General features: G+C 38.6%; 1 protein-coding gene across 1 annotated transcript in view; it reads left to right on the top strand.

The window, feature by feature from the left end:
- The window catches only part of TNIP3 (TNFAIP3 interacting protein 3), a gene marked incomplete at both ends in the record, with an annotated part of 57,535 nt that overhangs the window by 22,539 nt on the left and 19,316 nt on the right, over positions 1 to 15,680 (top strand). Inside the window, 5 exons of the mRNA XM_080343340.1 lie at positions 1,036 to 1,168; positions 11,140 to 11,226; positions 12,879 to 12,968; positions 14,088 to 14,153; positions 15,047 to 15,178. Coding sequence (XP_080199466.1) covers positions 1,036 to 1,168; positions 11,140 to 11,226; positions 12,879 to 12,968; positions 14,088 to 14,153; positions 15,047 to 15,178 — 508 coding nt within the window. The remainder of the gene's footprint in view (positions 1 to 1,035; positions 1,169 to 11,139; positions 11,227 to 12,878; positions 12,969 to 14,087; positions 14,154 to 15,046; positions 15,179 to 15,680) is intronic.

Here is a 15,680-nt window from a genome sequence, read left to right as displayed (position 1 = left end):
TTATATTAGAATAGATGCATTTGTTTATTGGATAATTTTATCAGTCACCCTTCTAGGGTTTCCTCAGAACCTGCAGGGTGATCCCTGTGGATTGCCTGTCTAAGCTGAAATAAGTATAACTGTTAAATTCTTACTGCTTTTGGTTTTTTTTCTGGTAGTTCCAATGGAAAATTTATTATTTTCTGCCTAAGTGTTCTTGCTATAACAGATTGGTAATACTTTTGAGCCTTGCAGTTTGCTTTCTGGTCATGCATTACTTATATTTTAGAGTTGGTTTAAGCTGATTTGGAAATGGAAGTCTGAGCTTGTAAGAGATGAGTAGTTCTTGAAAACTTGGGTTGGGTCTAGAGTTTTTTGGTGTTTGTTTTAATAGTGCCCTGGTCCATTCTCTGAAATTTGCATTACACCGTTACAGTGTGTCAAGTGAATCAGCCCTAACTGCTAATTAGTTCTACAAATTTGAAGCAAGCCCTGAAGTGCACTTAAGTCCTGAGAGTGCTTAGCAGAGATACTGAAAGACAATAATTTCCCTACCAAACAGAAAAAAAAAGAAGAAAAGAAAATGCATGTCAGGTATCTATTACAAAGTGTTACAGAAAATAAAGTGTACCACCAAAAAACTTTGTGAACTGAGCACCAAATTTGGAGTTCAACATGAATTTAACCATTTGGATAGCATTTCTGTTAAAGTTGATGCTTGAAATTGGAGGTGGGTGGGGGTGAAAGTGCAGGGCAGTCTTCGTATATTGCCCAAAAGTGTTGACTTGGATTTTCTAGATGCAAGGTGGTAAAATTCATTAGGACCGCCTGTTTGAATATTTTAAATGGATTTCTATCACAAAGCACTTAGAGGCTGCCTGTGTGACACTGCTCTAGTGCCCTCTGATTGTGTACCAGGAAGGAAGGCAGCAGGAGCTTGGTGCTGGACCAGTTCTCTGTCTGTGTCATCACATTAAGAAGACAGCTGACAAATTTACCCTCTCTATGCTTCAAGTTTTTGTGCAAAGTATAATGTTGCTGTTTCTTTTTAAACAGGTGTGAAAGTAAAGAGCTTGATGTTGAAATACAGAACCTGATAGAGAAGAATAACACTTCCCAGTCCTGTGAGGACCCTGAACCTGTTGCTCAAGAGAGTAGGAATACTCAGAGAATTTTGAGTTCCCTTAAGGTAAATGCAGTCTGCTTTTGAATGTTTGTCTGTCAGGGAAGAACACTCAGGGGATGTTCCCTGTGTGGCTTGATTATGCATAAAACTTATTGGTTTCTGATATGACACAATGAACTTGCTACATGCTGCTTTCCCAATACAGTTACTCTCTGTTACAAGGAAGTCTGAGTGACGAGACACTTGTTATAGTGCTTTAAAAGGTCAGGTAAATGTACTGGTTAGCTTAAGTGCCACCCTATGTAGTCAGCTGTGCCTTTTGGATAATGCAGATCCACAAAACTGCATACCCAAAGAACACTGATGTTTCTTTAGGTCATTGCATTTGGTAGTTCTGATTTAACTGAGGATGAACAGAGATATGGGAGACAAAGATCTTTGGGAGTGTCAGAAAGGCATTTAGATGTATAGGAAAAAGAAGAAAAATGATGATTCAAACCCACACTTCTGTGGTATTACAAACAGAAAGTTGTAAGCCATCTGCTAAGATGGTTGTCTTTGCTTGCAGTGAAGCAGTGATTAACAACCATGACAGAAACATGTTCTAGTTTTCCTTCTTGGTTTCCCTCCTCAGCCAGTTTTTATTGTGCAGTAGAAGGACAAAAGGAAATTCCAGTTTTCTGCAAAGTGGCAAAGGCAGGAGTGAGAGGTGTCGAGGAGAGGAGTAATCAACCCACAAATGCCATCCAGCTGCAAGGGATGACATAGTTACCTGCCTGTGTGACTCTGCTGGGGGAGAGGAAACCTCTGAAAGCAGCAGCCTGGGGTGTAATGCAGGAAACTGGTGAGGAGGTTAAGGAGAGATGACTCCCTTCTATGAAATACAAAATTACACATAGCTTCTTTCACATGTAAACTGCCATTTCCAAAATGACTCAAGACCTTGAGGCATGAAGCAGAGCTGAGCCTAAGGAGATGTCCCAGGGTCAGACTAGTGGAATTAGAAACAGTGAGGGAGAAGCCAGAGGGAAGAACAGGGATTCCCAGCCCCAGGGAAGGAATAAGCATGGTAAAACAGAAGTCAGTGCACAACTGAATAGCATTAAAGTATGAAATTACAGGGCAGAACAGCAAGCTACAGATGGTCTCTGGAAACACCTGGTCCTGCATATTAGCTTCACTCCAACAGAAGGAGATGTTGGAAAGGGGAGGTGTTGGTGTGGGGAAGAAAAAGAAAGGATATACTCACCCTAACCTTTTCTGTGGGGTGCTTCAGTGCTCACACAGAACACTGTGGCGATATTTCATCTGGAGTGCTTTTATGCTTTTTGCATTTATAGCACTTGTTTACCCATGTAAGGTGTGTGTGGTTTTCATAGCTTAAGAGAGGAAGGCTTATGTTATTTCCACACTAGAACTATACTAGCTATATCTTATTTATACTTTTAAGTCAAACAGCTTATCAGTTGGTTGGTTTTTAACTTGGACTTCAAGTGGGTGACAGCTTGACTGTTGTGATAAGATCCAACAACATCAGTATAAGATTCTAGGAGTACATGTATCAGAATGTGTGTTTTGGAAAAGGAGGTAATATTTTTAACAAACCTAGTATACTTTTAATTAAGCAGCTTATAAAATAATATTAAAATTAAAAAAAAACCCAACAACTACTAAACAAAAAATATCAGTTTATGAAATGAAATGCTGATTTAGACTTAAAATGAGGGGAAAATTCTATATTTAGGAATTAGGAAAAAGTTAATAATGAAAAAAAGTGTACACTTCCCTATAGTGTTGTTTATCAGGAAGGAATTTGTCTGAGTGAGTAAGTCACTTTTATTCTGTAACACTTCTGCAGCGAAGCTAATAAATTGCACACTGCAAAGCAGCATTTCCTTCTGAGCTTAAATCACTTTTGAGACTGTTATCTGGAAATGTCTGTAAACAAATTCCTTTTTTTCATCAGTGTTTCGGGTTTTTTTAGTTTTATTTATTCCCCCCAGAAAAAACAAACAAACAAACCCATATAATATTGTTGTGGTTTTTAAAGGCAAACATCTGTGAGAGAGAACATGTAGGTCTGCAGAATGAGCTATTTCTCAGCATATCCTTCAGCCCTATGACTCCTTTATCTGTAGTACTTTAAGTGCAGCTTGTCATGATGCTATGTTCACCCCCCTCCTGAAGAGGGAAAAGAGGAAGGAGATTACAGAGGAACATCCTTACTGGCAGGTCACAGAAATGAGAGCCTGTTGATGTTCTTGGGTCTCCAACACCCAAATGTGGTCCATTGATCTAATATGAGGGACTGAGTGCCTGTGTAATTTATGTAGCTCATCTAAGCTGTCTAAACTGTTTTTTTTTTAAGTGTTAAGTTGAAATGAGAAGTGAGACCTGAGTGTGGCATCCTTATTTTGCACTGATTTAGGCTCTTCTTGCTTTAATAAAACATGATTACTTTTGCTAGATCCATTGACCAAAGAAGGGAAACATATGATGGAATCTTCACTGATTAGAGAAATTGATAATGTCTAATTCATGCGTACTTATCTGTTCCCCCTGTCTTCTGTAACATCACTTATTGCTACGACCTGCAGCAGGCGTGTGTAGGAACAAGGACTGCAAGCTCCAGTCCTGCAGAGGCTGCAGTGTGTGAAACTGCATGTCCTCAAAATGTGCCTTGGGAAGCAAAGGGCTCTTTGTTCTGCCTTTTATAGGAGGGAAACTGAAGGCCAAAGGGATCAAGCAATTTGCTATTTTAATACAAAAAAACCAAAGAAACACATTTATTACCAGAAAGACAGCTTCCTTTTTTTCAAGTTTAAAGTTGATTACATTTCAGCTGGAATAAGCTAGACTAAATACTATGGACCAAAATACAAATATTACTAAAAAGTACTCCTGCAGAGTTTTTTCAGTATGTTTAGGGCTTCATCAAGACTTTACACACATGAAGGGTGTTTTCTGGGAGAGGTGAGGGCAGGTAAGAGTATCAAATAGAAAGGAAAGACTATCAACTAAAATAAATAGTGGTGTGTCAACGTAAATTTGACAGAGACAGTATATTTTATGGGATCAATTGGTAAAACAAACAAATAAACCCCACAAAAAAACCCAAAAGCCAAGCAAAAGCCCAGCAATAAACTTTCAAGCATCTAAACTGCTTTGGGTATGAAGTGAGGAAGAAATATTTTTCATTTAAGGTCTGTCTGTACTTGCAGCAACTGAGTTGTAAAACTCGAAATAGCCTGTTTGCTACAGTTAGAAATTGTCATCCAATTATTGTACCATGAAACTGGGATTTTAATCATGAAGCCTGAGCGTGCAAATGCTCAGGTAATTGAGTAGCTGTGCCCTTATGGTTAGTCTCATTTGTGATGGTGGAAAATGGCAGATAAAGGAAATATTTAAACAGAATCCTGCACTATGTTTTACCTACTCTGAAACCACATCTTGCTCTAATTTTATCTGGTTCCCGCATATGAAAAGACACACTTTGCATCTGCACATATTTTAAGGGAAAATCCCTTACTAGCACGTTTTGCTGGGTGTGTATATGGACCAGGTTTAGACAGGAGGAGGTAGATTCTTCTTCTGGTTTAAGAGCTGATTTTATTCTTCAAGTAAAATTCCTTAGATTTTACCATTTTATCCTGTGCACCAGAATGGGAAAAGGGGTTGCAAAGAATATTGCAGCAAGAACTACTGGCATAACAACAGCTCAGGAAAAAAGCCAAAAGAGAAGTTCAACCAAAATGTAAGCAAACAGAGGGCTCCCCAGAGGCCACCAAATTTTAACCTAAGTAATCTCAGAGGAAATCTAGTGTCCAAAATTCTGCAACCAAACAGTGCAATAACTAAATAAAAAAAAATCCAGAACAAACCTTGCAACAGATACCTGATCAGCTAGAAAGAAAAAAAAAATAATTGGATTATTTTGCCATTTTGTCATCATCAAGGGAAAATTCCCTTTTATTTGAATCAAACATTCTAATGGCTTTTGGTTTCACTGCAGTTACTGAACAGTCGTAATTTTCAGAAGTGATAAGTAGCTTTCGTTATTTTAATTTGTGAGTGCCTATTTTGTGATACTGTAACAGAAGCCTTTCCCAGAATAAAGATCCAACACCATCAAAATGAGAACTTCTCTCTTCTTGTGGTGCTGATGCTTGTGAGAGGGTTCAGTATTGGCTAAGGCTCCAATGCTTCAATTTTTCTCCCATTGCAAGCTTTCCAAAGATGACTAAAAGCTTTTACACTCAGGAAAGTCAGATGTTCCTAGAGTACAAATGAAAAGAATTCTCATTTTTAAACAGGGAGGAAAAATCCAACCTCAAAGCTGCTAGTAACAGAAATTACAGAATACCATAGAAATAGAATAGAAATGGATAAAGGGCTTCTAAGCAGTTTGGCCCACATTGCCCTTGCCGGCAGGGTTATGTGCTGCCACTTGTGAGTGAACCTGGTGAGTTTCTGAGGGGCAGAAAATCCTCCTTGGTCCCATTTGCTTCCCAGGAAGTGTTTTCTGTACCTGGTAGCTGGCCAGCTTATTCCTGCTCCTCACAGCAGCCTCTCTATAGGAGGTTTGGTCTCCCAGCTCCCTGCCAGCACATTCCAAAGTGTTTGAAACTTTCTTCCTTGAGTGTGCTCAAACTGACTGCAATACAAGGGGGTGTTTCCCCCTTCACCCAGTCTTTAAAGTAATACAAGACCACTGTGAACAACAATGAAAGATAAAACAGGTACCATCTGTCTTAATGATCAGAGCTGCCTGGTGATTTTTGAAAAACACATGACCGGTTCTGTCACCATTGCCTGTAGTGCAGACAAAAATAATAAATTCCAAGGGTAATGCTTCATAGGCTAAGTATGTGAACGTGGATGGGGAGAGCAAAAGGAGTGTGAAGAGTGGGAGAAAGTTGGGTAAAGGTCTGACTAAGGATTCAAGTTGATTAAGAGAATGTAAATGTTTTAAATTATGTTTTACAGACAATATAGAAGGTTTCAGACTATTACTTAAACTTACAGATACAGATTTGCTCTATAAAATACTTTCTTAATATTTTCATGTTTTGATCAGTCACAGTAATAGAGATACAGTAGTGGAAGAAAAGGAACAGAAGGGCTCATACAGACGTTAAGAAAACATTTTTACAATACACATAGATAGAAATTATCAACCATTATTCTAGGAGGAGCCAGATCTGACCAGGTTTTCAAAGACAGAAAGTGTGATCATTCTTTTTGTATTAACTTCATTTTCTACAGCTAGAGAACTCCACTTGCTCCTCTGTCTGTTTCTCTCCTTTTTTTCCCCCGTGTTTATGTAAGCTATGCTCAAACTTAAGGAAAGCTTGATTTACACTCTGTGGTAGCTAATGCTGCAACTACATGTCATAGCCCAGCAGTAGGAGTAATGACGTTTTGTTTCCTTGTTTGGGATGGATAGAAGGACTGTGTGAAGGAAGTGACTCTGGAGAGAGAGTGCAAGTAGAAGAAAGGGATGAGAAACAGGTGAAAAAAGAATGTACATTACTTACACTTTTTCTATAAAGCGTGTGGTGGACTCCAGCTAGATAAAGGCCTGTATGTCTGTCTGTTTTAGGGAGGCTATAAAAACTAACACAGTTCTGTCCACTGCAGGCTGTGATGTCATTTTACACGTGCTTATGGAGAAATCAGAGGCAGTTATGCTGTGAGAGGTTGCCAAGTTTGTATTTCTCCACTCAGAGACTATTCCCTGCAGTCTGTTTTCTCGTAATTTTTTTCCTCAGTGTAACTGGTAAATGCTGTGACATGGAGTGATTTGTTCATTTAAAGAGGAAGAGATTGAATAATCAGGGAAATTAAGGTTCGTGCAAGCATTATGTTGAGATTTATAAAACTTGCTGACCAGTTTGTCACTGCTGTTACATCACATTTAGCAAGTCTTGATTTTGCATATTAGTGCCTAAAGCAGGTGTGATTTCACCACAGTAAAATCTGGTGTTCAGTTGTCTGTGACAAGAGAATGAGGTTTAGATTGGATATTAGGAAAAAGTTCTGTACAGAAAGGGTTGTCAGGCATTCGAACACACTACTCAGGGAAGTGGTGGAGTCAACATCCCTGGAGGAGTTTAAAAGGCCTTTAGATGAGGTTCTTAGAGACACAGTTTAGTACTAGAGTTAGGTTATGGTTGAACCTGACGATCCTGAGGGTCTCTTCCAACCAAAAGAGTTCTATGATTCTATGACTAGATTTTCCTTGCAAGCCCTTTACTGCAATGTTAGAGGTGATGTTAACGTGCATGGCAGTGTCCGGCATATATATGATCAGGAGTCAGTCCATGGCTGCTAGAGCTGCTCAGACATCAGCATCGGTATGCATCCTTTCCACTGTTCAAAACAGACACGCTTGTTTTCTCCTCTGATATCTTCTCAATTTTTCTGTAAAAATTTACCAAACAATGCAACACCTAGCAATCATACACTACCATGCATTTGGACAAAGCTGCTAAGTCTGTGTTTTTCCTCCAAAATTTACTCTCACAGTGTTTTGTGCAGACCTGTTCACACTTTGCAGACACCTTCTTCAGCTGTTGCTTTTGCTTCCTGCGAAGCTTCCTGTGGCTCTGTAACATTAGGACAAATTTTCCTCTTTAACTGCTCTGTTTCTGCTTTGCAGGCTGAAAAATATAACATTTTTTGGAAAGTTTGCTTGTATCTGTAAGCAGTCCTCTGTGACTACAAAGTCCGGTCTTCAACTAGAATTCTCCAAGCAATTTAAAACTGTGTATTTGATTTGATAGCTTCAAACCACATATGAATGCCTTAATTTTTTTAATTATTATTATTATTTTTAACTTCTGAAGTCTGACACTTGTCAAAAAGACTTCTTTCAAGGATTCTTATATATCTCAGATTTCTGAAGTGCTCTTTCTGATACTTGTCAAAAGAGTTCTTCTTTCAAGGATTCTTATATATCTCAGATTTCTGAAGTGCTATTGTACAACTAAGTTGTTCCTCATTGTGTAGCAGTAGATCGATAAACAAATGTAGGGTCTTTATCTCTGCGATGCCGAAGAAATCAAATGTTGTCATCTCCTGGTCCTTCTTTTCAGTGCCATGAGCTGTTTTCACAGAGGAGGACAACAATTTTGCTTTAACCTCTCCCAGTTATCACTAGAAAAAGGCCATCACCTCTAGAAGGGCTTGAGCTTTTGTTCCCTACTTGTTGGCATTTCTGGTACCCCTATAGACTTTAGACATACTCTTCTCTTTCCAATACCCAGTAGTGTTCTTACTTGGCAATCAGTACAGAAAAACACTTGTGAGGTAGGGAACAAGATACCTATCTCCCACCAAGCTACCCACACAACTGAGCAGCATTGTTGTTCTTAAGCAGCACGTTCTCTCCTTTGAGATGTATTTCCTGTCAAGTCTCTTAAAAGGCAGTTGGCTTTAAGCTCTGTGGGAAGGAGCATCACTGTTATCTGTGTGCGTGCTATACTTGCCTAGCTAGGCACTGAAGAGTATTTAATGTCATTTCTATGCTGTCATATTTTGCATAAAATACGTGTAGTGAAAAGCAAAAGCTAAGATGACGCAAGAAAGCCTGGCACTGTTTTTTAATGTGTATGTGTAGGATAGAAGACCAGTAACAAAGCTGAGAGCTTCTACACAGGCACATCTTGTTCAGAGATAGTTGATTCGTAGCAGGGAGCAATGCATCTTTCAAAAAATACTGTAATGTTTGGTTGAAGATTTGCCCAGTAAATGAGGCCAGTATAGATTGCATTCACTGACAATGCCAAACTGCATACACACAGCAGGTATTTCAGAGTTTTGACTCAAGTTTTGCTGTTAGTTGTGCATAGCCCTAGTGTGGGAAAGGGTAATGGCTGTGGCTGCTTGGTCGCTATGGTGGGCTCACGGAGAGTGAAAATGGATGAATGTACAGGTCAGTTTGGCATGGAAAAGGGGAGACATGAAGACACTGTTGCTGTTCCAGCCTCTGTTCTTCCTGGAGCTTCACTTTTTTCTCCAGGTCTCCCCAGATCTCTCACAGCATCGCAAGGGGTGGGGTGGATGAGGGTGGAAAGGAGCAATAGTGCAACTAGCTAAAATCCCTATAAATGGCACCTTTCATAAAGGCATTCAGTTGATGTGTTTCCCTTTGTCTATAATAGGGTTATTGCCTACTTTTGCAAAGGGCTTTGAAGTAATCAAATGTGAGCTTTGATTTGACATAAACTTTTAATAATAATGTAATACTTGGTCTTATTTTTAAAAATGCATGGTGCTTTCTCTTCTTTCTCCACTATGGGGATTATACAGTTTAACTGTTGCTATTACATTCTCTCAGGTAGCACAGTGTGTTTATTCATTTTGGAAGCTGGCCTTCTCGCGTGTCTGTTTCCCCGAGGATGACCTTCCCCTTTCACTTAACCTTGCTCAGGTGCTACAGAGCTTTACTTTGTTTCATTGCCTGACAGTTACTGGCTTGTATTTCTTGCAATGAATAAATCACTACAGAAATGTTAATAAATGCATTGCTGTGTTACCAGCCAGTAGATCTTCCTTCTTTAAACCAATGCTGTACCTGTAAGGAATATTTGTTAAAAGACTAGTTTTGACGTAGGTACAGGTGAATTGTTTTTATTTTTTGATGGGTAGGATAACTCCTATGCAGAATCAAAAATGTCTTTATTAAAATAACATTTTTTAAAATTTGTCTCTTTATACCCCATAACTTTTCCATCTACTCCATAAACCACGCAAAAATAAAAAAGAACATCAGGGTAGGGAGGATATATTTCATATGTAAATATTATAAAACAGTAGTTTTCTTTCCAATTTATTTATTTATTTATTTATTTTTCAAAACAGGAGTTGCTTAGTCACACATGATGAACCAGAGATCTGGAATGTGGCTATTGAATTCCAGGATTTCACAGGATTACTTTACTTTGTTTAAATCCTTTTTTTTTTTTTTTTGAATTTGAAAGATCTCTCACTTATTTATATTATTTTGTGTTGATTTTTCATGGCCTGGCTTTAATTCCATTCCTTGAAAATCAAATATGGATCCTCTACCAAAAAAAAAAGCCTTAGACCCATGGTTCTTTCCACAATAAGGAAAAATGTACTTTTCTTTCATGTTTTCTTTTCAAATTTCTTGTTGTTCAGAATTCCAAGACTGAAGATGACAATATTGTGTGCTTTTCTATTTCATCCTGACTTTGTATTTGAAGTCTGTGGAAGCTTTTTCTTTGTTAATCTTTCTTGTGAGTTTAACTTGGTAATGTTAACCACTTTTTCCTAATGGGAAACTAAGACAAGTTTGAAGTGTTTGATACCTTGCGTATTCAAGTGAATAAGCCTTGAGTAGTTTGAATATAGATCTATGCTTAGAAAAGGTACGTAACTGCAAATACCAGGTCCTTAGGAGAATAATAAAAACACCTGTCATTCTACATTTTTGGACAGCTTTTCTTCAGGGAAAGTAAATTAGTTTTCCAATTATGGTTTTCCCCTAAACATCTTGGGGTTTGTATGGGTGTGCTCTTCCCCATAGCTGTTAACAGACTTCACTGTTACTCTTTTCTAAGCATGACTCACTAATATTTCAGTTATGATAGTTCCCATTGTCTTACAGTCACTTAATACTTGTCATACTTACGTAAGACCGTTTTTACTACTGGAAGCAAGGGTAGAAAACCCTGTCCACTTATTTACTGAAAAAGTGTACCCTTCCTTCCCTTGTACATGCAACTTCCTCTCTCTGGGTGAAGAGGCTGGTTGATTGTGATTTACATGCACATTAGGCAGAGTACTGCCTTGCCCGGCATATTAGTCATAGGCAGTGTCCTTCAACTCTGCTGGGAAGCCCCCGCCAGGAAGGAGGAAAAGGTTAAAATCAGAATTCCACCACCTATTTTGAGCCTTGGCTGCTTCCACAGGCAGTGCTTGCGGATCTTCAGGGTCTGAATGTGATCCTCCCACTCCTTTAGCCTATGTAAAATATCTGTTTCACTGCTATTTTTCTTCCAAAGATCTGTGGAGAAACAAATGTTCAAGGCCATTCTGGATATGCATGGGCAGATGTAAGTGATATGGAAGCCCCAGCAGACCCACTAGAAGTAAGTGACTGTTTCAGCTGTCCTCTCAAGTGTTGTCTGATTAACAGGAATGTTGTGAGCTGGTGCTGGTATTGTACATGTCACTTTGGAGATGGACAATTAATGGGAAAGCGTGTCTGTTCCAGTAGGTTTGTCTGAATGCTTTACGCTGTTTAAAAGTAGAAGGAAATGTTAGAAATATTTTTGGATATGGCATTCTTAGAAAGAAAACCTCCCTTAGTGTGTTTCTTTCCCTCCTAAAAGTATTTTTTTTATAATACTTTATTATTATTTTATTTTATATATATATATATATATTAATAAGGACCTTTTAAAAAAGTCATTTAAATTTGTTATTTTACAAAAGGTAGAAACTGTCTAAGTTAAGTGACCCAACAACTTGCATGACCAGGATTTGAGTTTTCCAATCCCTAACATTCTGTGATTCTGTGATAGTCGGTGCCAAATGTATCTATAGCTGTTCAGTTTTTGAGTTGTCGTGTTGACTTTACTAGAACTCTTGCATACACTTAAATATATGCCCCAGGCCCATACCCTGAAGACAATTCAGCACATTATTAGCTCCATTGCTTCAGATACTTCAGGTTAAACATGTTCATGAACTTCTACAGGGAGAGGGATTAAGTAAGTGTTTTCTGGCATAGAAGTCAAGTGCTCCACATTAGAGCCTGGCAGGACTGGCCAAGGGGCAAATAAGTGATCAGGAGTTCTGCCTGTGAAAAGACACAACAAAACTATAATTTGATCTTCTTCATTAGTGTTTGGCACTAAATTCTCTAGATGAAGAAAAATTTATTTCAGGAGATTTAAGACCTCAGAAGGGCTCACACTTTTATTCTATGGCTTCTCATATATTGGTTGAAAATTCAGAACAGAGGAACAGAAACAATCTCTGACCACATATCAGAACAGATAGTTGTTTCATTTTTATGAATATATATATTTTGTGCAGTACAGTTCTCTTGATATATATAAAAATATAAAAAATAGAGCACATATTTGTTCTCATGAGAATCCATAGAAACTTACTGGAAATTGTGGTATATGAAACTACCATTATAAAAATGAGGGTTTAACTGGTGTCGTCCTGCATGGACAAAACTCCACACTTTAAAAAATTGAACAATTGCAGAGTGATTTCCAAATTTCTCTAAATGACCTAGTTGTTTACCGTATTGCTTGTTTTGAACACATTGTGCTAGAGTTTATTGCCTTGGGCTTGCAAACACTTACCAGGGGCAATACTACTAATTATTCTAGTTCTTGTAAATTAAGGGAACTACTTATGCCCACTCCTGCTTATGCTTAACTTTTGTGGTTTGTACAGCTTGTTTGTATTACCATCTGTAGGATAATTAAAATCCTATTTTGTCTTTTATGTCTCAGATGGTACAAATGGACATAATTTTGTTCATTTTAGTGTCTGTTTGTATAATGCTTCAATTAAAATACAGATTAAACTGGGTTAAAGCGGATCTGTGTGATTCAGAATCTGCTATCAGCAGGTGTAAAGGTACTGAAATGCAAGTGCAATGTTGCTGTTTCAGTTTCTTTACATGCACATGGCAGGGTGGATGGGAGTTTTATGTGATAATCTTGACTTGAAGAGAGGATGCTTAAAGCATTCATTTTTGAAGATATCTTTTCTCCAGTCAAGGCACATACTAGTGACTAAAAAGAAGACTATATCAGCCAGTTCACTGGAACGACAGATCCTCTCACTGGAAAGACAGAGACGAGAGGTAATCTTAAATTTACCCTTAACCTATGTAGTTATAACCTCTAAGGCAAACATTACAATATCAGTAAGATGTCCGGGGCAGGAAATCATTGAATGTATTATAACTGTTACACTGTGTTTACACTGGAATTGGTTTCACCTGCCAGTCCAGCAAGACATTGTCCTGTACTTTTGTGAGAAAATTTCTATGTGGAGACTTTCTGCTTTGTATTTCTTCATAGTGTGATGTGTGCAAGCACTTAGTGTTAGGGTTAATCTAATTCCTATAGTCTTACTTCTCTCTACCAAGCTAGGCAGAGTTGTATTTGGAGAACGATTCCTGACAACAGATGATGACTTTTTGTAAGGTGGCTAAGAATCTAGAAGAGCAGAGATTTATATGGTACAAAGGGCAAACTTTCTTAATGACCACTACTGTAAAGGCCAAGGAACCACCAGAAGTAGTAGCCAGTAGTGTCTGTGTCCCAGGAAGCAGCAAACTGGAAGCTGTTCTTTGGCTGAGCATCCTGAAGAGTGACCCTATATTATACAAAGCAAAATGCTTCAGAGGGGCATATTTGGCTTTCTCCAATAAAAATGCATGCACATTGACTTCACTCCTGCCATTTGCATACGTAGTGTCAGCCAATATTGCTGGTCCTGCATGCATATACTTGCTTGGTTTGGTGATACTGAGAAAGATAAGTGGGGCTTGCACCCAGTAGTAATTGCGGTTAATAGGAGTCTTCAGTTCACTTGTTTGAAGTCAGAGAGCTTCTAATTGGAAATACGCTTATGTAAGTTGAAGCAAGCTATCCAGGAAGTTCTTGGCCATTTAGGAGTTGCAGCCTGGGATTTGTACAGTGTTGTAAATTATTCACCTGTAGCTTATTGTGTATTTGCTTGTTTCCTGAATGTGAGCTCCTGAATGTTCATGCACTTTAACTGAAATACCAAAGCACTGACAGATGGGCTGTAAAGCTTCCCAAACCTTAAACTTGCTTTTTGTGATATGAGCTGGCCAGATAATGAGAAGGTTGTGAACACTCATAGCTAGATGATTAGAATGTGAGTCTATTTTTTTTACTTGTTATCAATGTTGAAATAAGAGTTATTTATTGTGGCTTCCTGATAATTACAGCTTCTGGAGGTGAACAAGCAATGGGATCATCAATTCAGAAATATGAAACAGCTTTATGAAAAACAGGTAACAATGTTGACTATTTCTGTTGTAATATGAATAAACCCTCCATGAATGCTTCCTTCTATAACCAGAGAGCCTTTTTTGTTTTTGAGAAACTTCTCTGTACAAAAGCTCTTCATTTAAAAAAATTGTAAATAAATACTTTTTTTTTTTTTTTTTTTGGTCAAAATTCTATTGGCATAGCTTTCATTCTTGCTTGTGGCTGTGTGGTATCTTTGCTCCACGCATTATTATCAGCTACATAGTGAAGCTGGCTGCTTACAATTTTGCCTGCTGTTCCAAAACCCAAGTTGGTTCATTGACTGACACTTTTCATCTCCTGTTTCCTTCTATGAAAAGGATATTTGCAGAGTGACCTCATGACACTCTTATCAGGAAATTTTCCTCTCTACTATTTTCCAGTAAACTCTACTGAGAGCTGGATTGTTTTTTGTTTTTTGTTTTTTTTTTTTTTTTTTTCCCAAATTGAAGAAGAATTCAAATGTCTCTTTCTTAGTTAATGTGGGACTGTTTTATGCTTCTGGCTAGATTGTTTGGATGTGCAGCATTGCAGGAGTCCACACTTCAGAAGGAAACAAAAAGAACACTAAAATGGAGAACTGGTATGGAGGCACAGACCCGTGGTAGCTGCCCTTTGGCAGCAAATCAATGCTAGAGCCAGCTGGGTTAACACCAACAGACAGCTTGCCCAGGATCATTAAAAGTCTCCACTGCAGACACATCAGCAGAACTTGCAGGGAAGAAGAGGGAAGTCATTAGCTGTGAACCTTACACCTGACCAGATTCACACCTTTATGCAAATCTGCTGAAAGCCAAAAGGATTTGAAAGCACCTTTGGGTGCTGTGCCTTTCAGGATCCCCAGTCAGCCCACCACAGTCTGTTACTTGCTTTTCAGCTGGCAGAAATGAAAACAAAACTGGACATGTCAGAGAGGAGAGTCGGTGAGCTGGAGGAAGAGAGACACAAACACCACCCAGAAAATGAGAGGCTGCGAGTCCTGGGCAGAGAAAGGCCACTGCAGGACACGGTAGGAGAGTACATGCTGTTACCCTGTTTGTGCTCAGGGCTGAAGGCTGCCTTGCTTTTCCTCTTTCTCTTCTTTTGAGTGGCATGGCATGGGCTGTTGCATAGCTGGGTGATGAGATTGTGTTGTTGGGTGTTCTTCAATATCAAACCCAAGGCAGTGGCTGATCTTCTGTCTGATCAGAGAACTTATGTATAGAGAGACAGTCATTTCCATAGAAATTGGCAGAGAACACAGCATTAGTGTGTGCGGGGGAGTAAAGAGCAGATTGATATGAATAGTGCAGAGATTTCCTCCTTTACTGTTCAGTTCGGGGTGAATTTCTTTGTGAACAAAAATGCTGCAGTGATTTGAAATGGAATAGGAACATCATTGCAGACGTTACACAAAATGTTTGGCAATAAATACTTGAAGGAATGAATTCAGCTCCAGACACCCATGTTTTGGTATTGATAATATAGACTGGTTATCTCAGCTCCCAGTAAATATTGGCCATTTAGTCAGT

The sequence above is a fragment of the Nesoenas mayeri genome, assembly GCF_963082525.1.
Source record: "Nesoenas mayeri genome assembly, chromosome: 4".
NCBI classification, from domain to species: domain Eukaryota; kingdom Metazoa; phylum Chordata; class Aves; order Columbiformes; family Columbidae; genus Nesoenas; species Nesoenas mayeri.
The sequence above is the reverse complement of the archived record's forward strand: the minus strand, read 5'-3'. Positions and strand labels throughout refer to the sequence as shown.